The sequence below is a fragment of the Arachis ipaensis genome, chromosome B10 (genome assembly GCF_000816755.2).
Source record: "Arachis ipaensis cultivar K30076 chromosome B10, Araip1.1, whole genome shotgun sequence".
NCBI lineage: Eukaryota > Viridiplantae > Streptophyta > Magnoliopsida > Fabales > Fabaceae > Arachis > Arachis ipaensis.
Genome location: NC_029794.2, coordinates 123,864,755 through 123,866,211, shown reverse-complemented (window position 1 = coordinate 123,866,211; position 1,457 = coordinate 123,864,755). Strand labels below are relative to the sequence as shown.

General features: G+C 22.9%; 1 protein-coding gene across 2 annotated transcripts in view; it reads right to left on the bottom strand.

The window, feature by feature from the left end:
• The window catches only part of LOC107624072 (probable inactive poly [ADP-ribose] polymerase SRO5), a 7,643-nt gene that overhangs the window by 1,082 nt on the left and 5,104 nt on the right, over positions 1-1,457 (bottom strand). Inside the window, exon 5 of one of the 2 annotated variants that reach the window (XM_016326516.2) lies at positions 546-893. The exons of the other annotated variant lie outside the window; for it this stretch is intronic. Within the exon in view, the coding sequence (XP_016182002.1) occupies positions 840-893 (54 nt within the window). The 3' untranslated portion in view covers positions 546-839. Of the gene's footprint in view, positions 1-545; positions 894-1,457 lie in introns of those variants that run through there. 2 annotated transcript variants of the gene reach the window in all.

Sequence of the window (1,457 nt, the reverse complement as noted above, 5' to 3'; positions counted from 1 at the left end):
AATAATTCTAATAAAAATTAATTAATCCTATTATATTCTAATTTTTAAAATTCAAATACAAAATATTTGAGTAAATATAACAAATTTTATGTCAAATAATTTCTTCTATCACCAAAGCCTTAATATATATATTTCTGGAATTCTTAAACATATAAATCATAGAACAAAATCATCCCTCAGAATAAAGATAAACAAATTTGTTCTTCATCGTTTGTAAAAGTAAAACATAAAAAAATAAAAAAGTGACAATAATTTTCCTATGTATAAGCAATGTTCAATAATCCAATTTCTTGAAAAATGGGGAACAAATTGTTTGATAAAATAAAAAAGAGTAAATTGATTTTCAAATTTTGAAATTTATTTTGTCCAATACTAGTAACTAAATAAATTTTTTTGAAATTTTCTTACAAAGTAATCACAAGAGAGCACAAAGCCACAAACTGAAACCCATAATCAGTCAATTAATTAGTCCATGACTCCTAAAGCAAATTAAATGAACCAATCAAGTTGCTAGTTGCCACTTGTGAAAATTGAAAATCAATCAATTTCATGACAGAACAAAATTTGTATTTACATTCTATTTTTCTAAAAGAGGGTACAGTGAATCAAGTCATGTGTGTAACTTGCAAGTTGCAACCAGAAATGAAAAGAAAAAAAAAAAGTGATTCTTTTCTCAAAATAAAACATGAGTCTGGCTTCTAATTAAGACTCTTTTACTGTTATACATATAAAGCTCAGTGTAAGGTTAATGGTTATTATGAAGTTAGGTACATGCCTCCAACCAATATTGGAGAATTCATTCATAGCATAAAAAACACAATTCCTAAACAAGTTGCTAGCTAGTTGTCATGTTGCAATGTTTGGACTTCTGGAAAGATCTTGCATGTTTTTCTCTGGAAAATTAAGAAAAATTCATTTAGTTAGATAAAATAGAAGAGAAAAAAAATTAAGATTAAGAAAAGATATTTACATATTCATTAAGCACATTTAATATGTATGTAGTAAAGAAATATTAGTAGTCATGCACTTAATAAGTTTTCAAATATTGTAATTTGTAAATGAAAATATAAGAATATGTACCCAATGTAATCTAAAACAACAGAAATATAAAATATCACTAGTTTTTTTTTCGGTTTTATATTTTGAAAATATAGTACGATTTTTTATTATAAATATAATTAAATTTTTTCTTTTAAAAGAATCATTTACATTGAGAAAATAATAACTAATCATTATTAAATTTAGTAAATCTTGCTGCCATAATGTAAAGATGATTAAAGCTTTGTTTTTTTCACCTTACCCATCGTTTTGTTTTAAAAAGGTATAATCCCTCTTTTTCTATATATGTTAATAAATAATTATTCAAAAAATTATTTTTTTATATATGTTACTAAATAATTATTTAAAAATATATTTCTTACATAATTATCAAATTAATTTTTTTTTAATATTAGGTG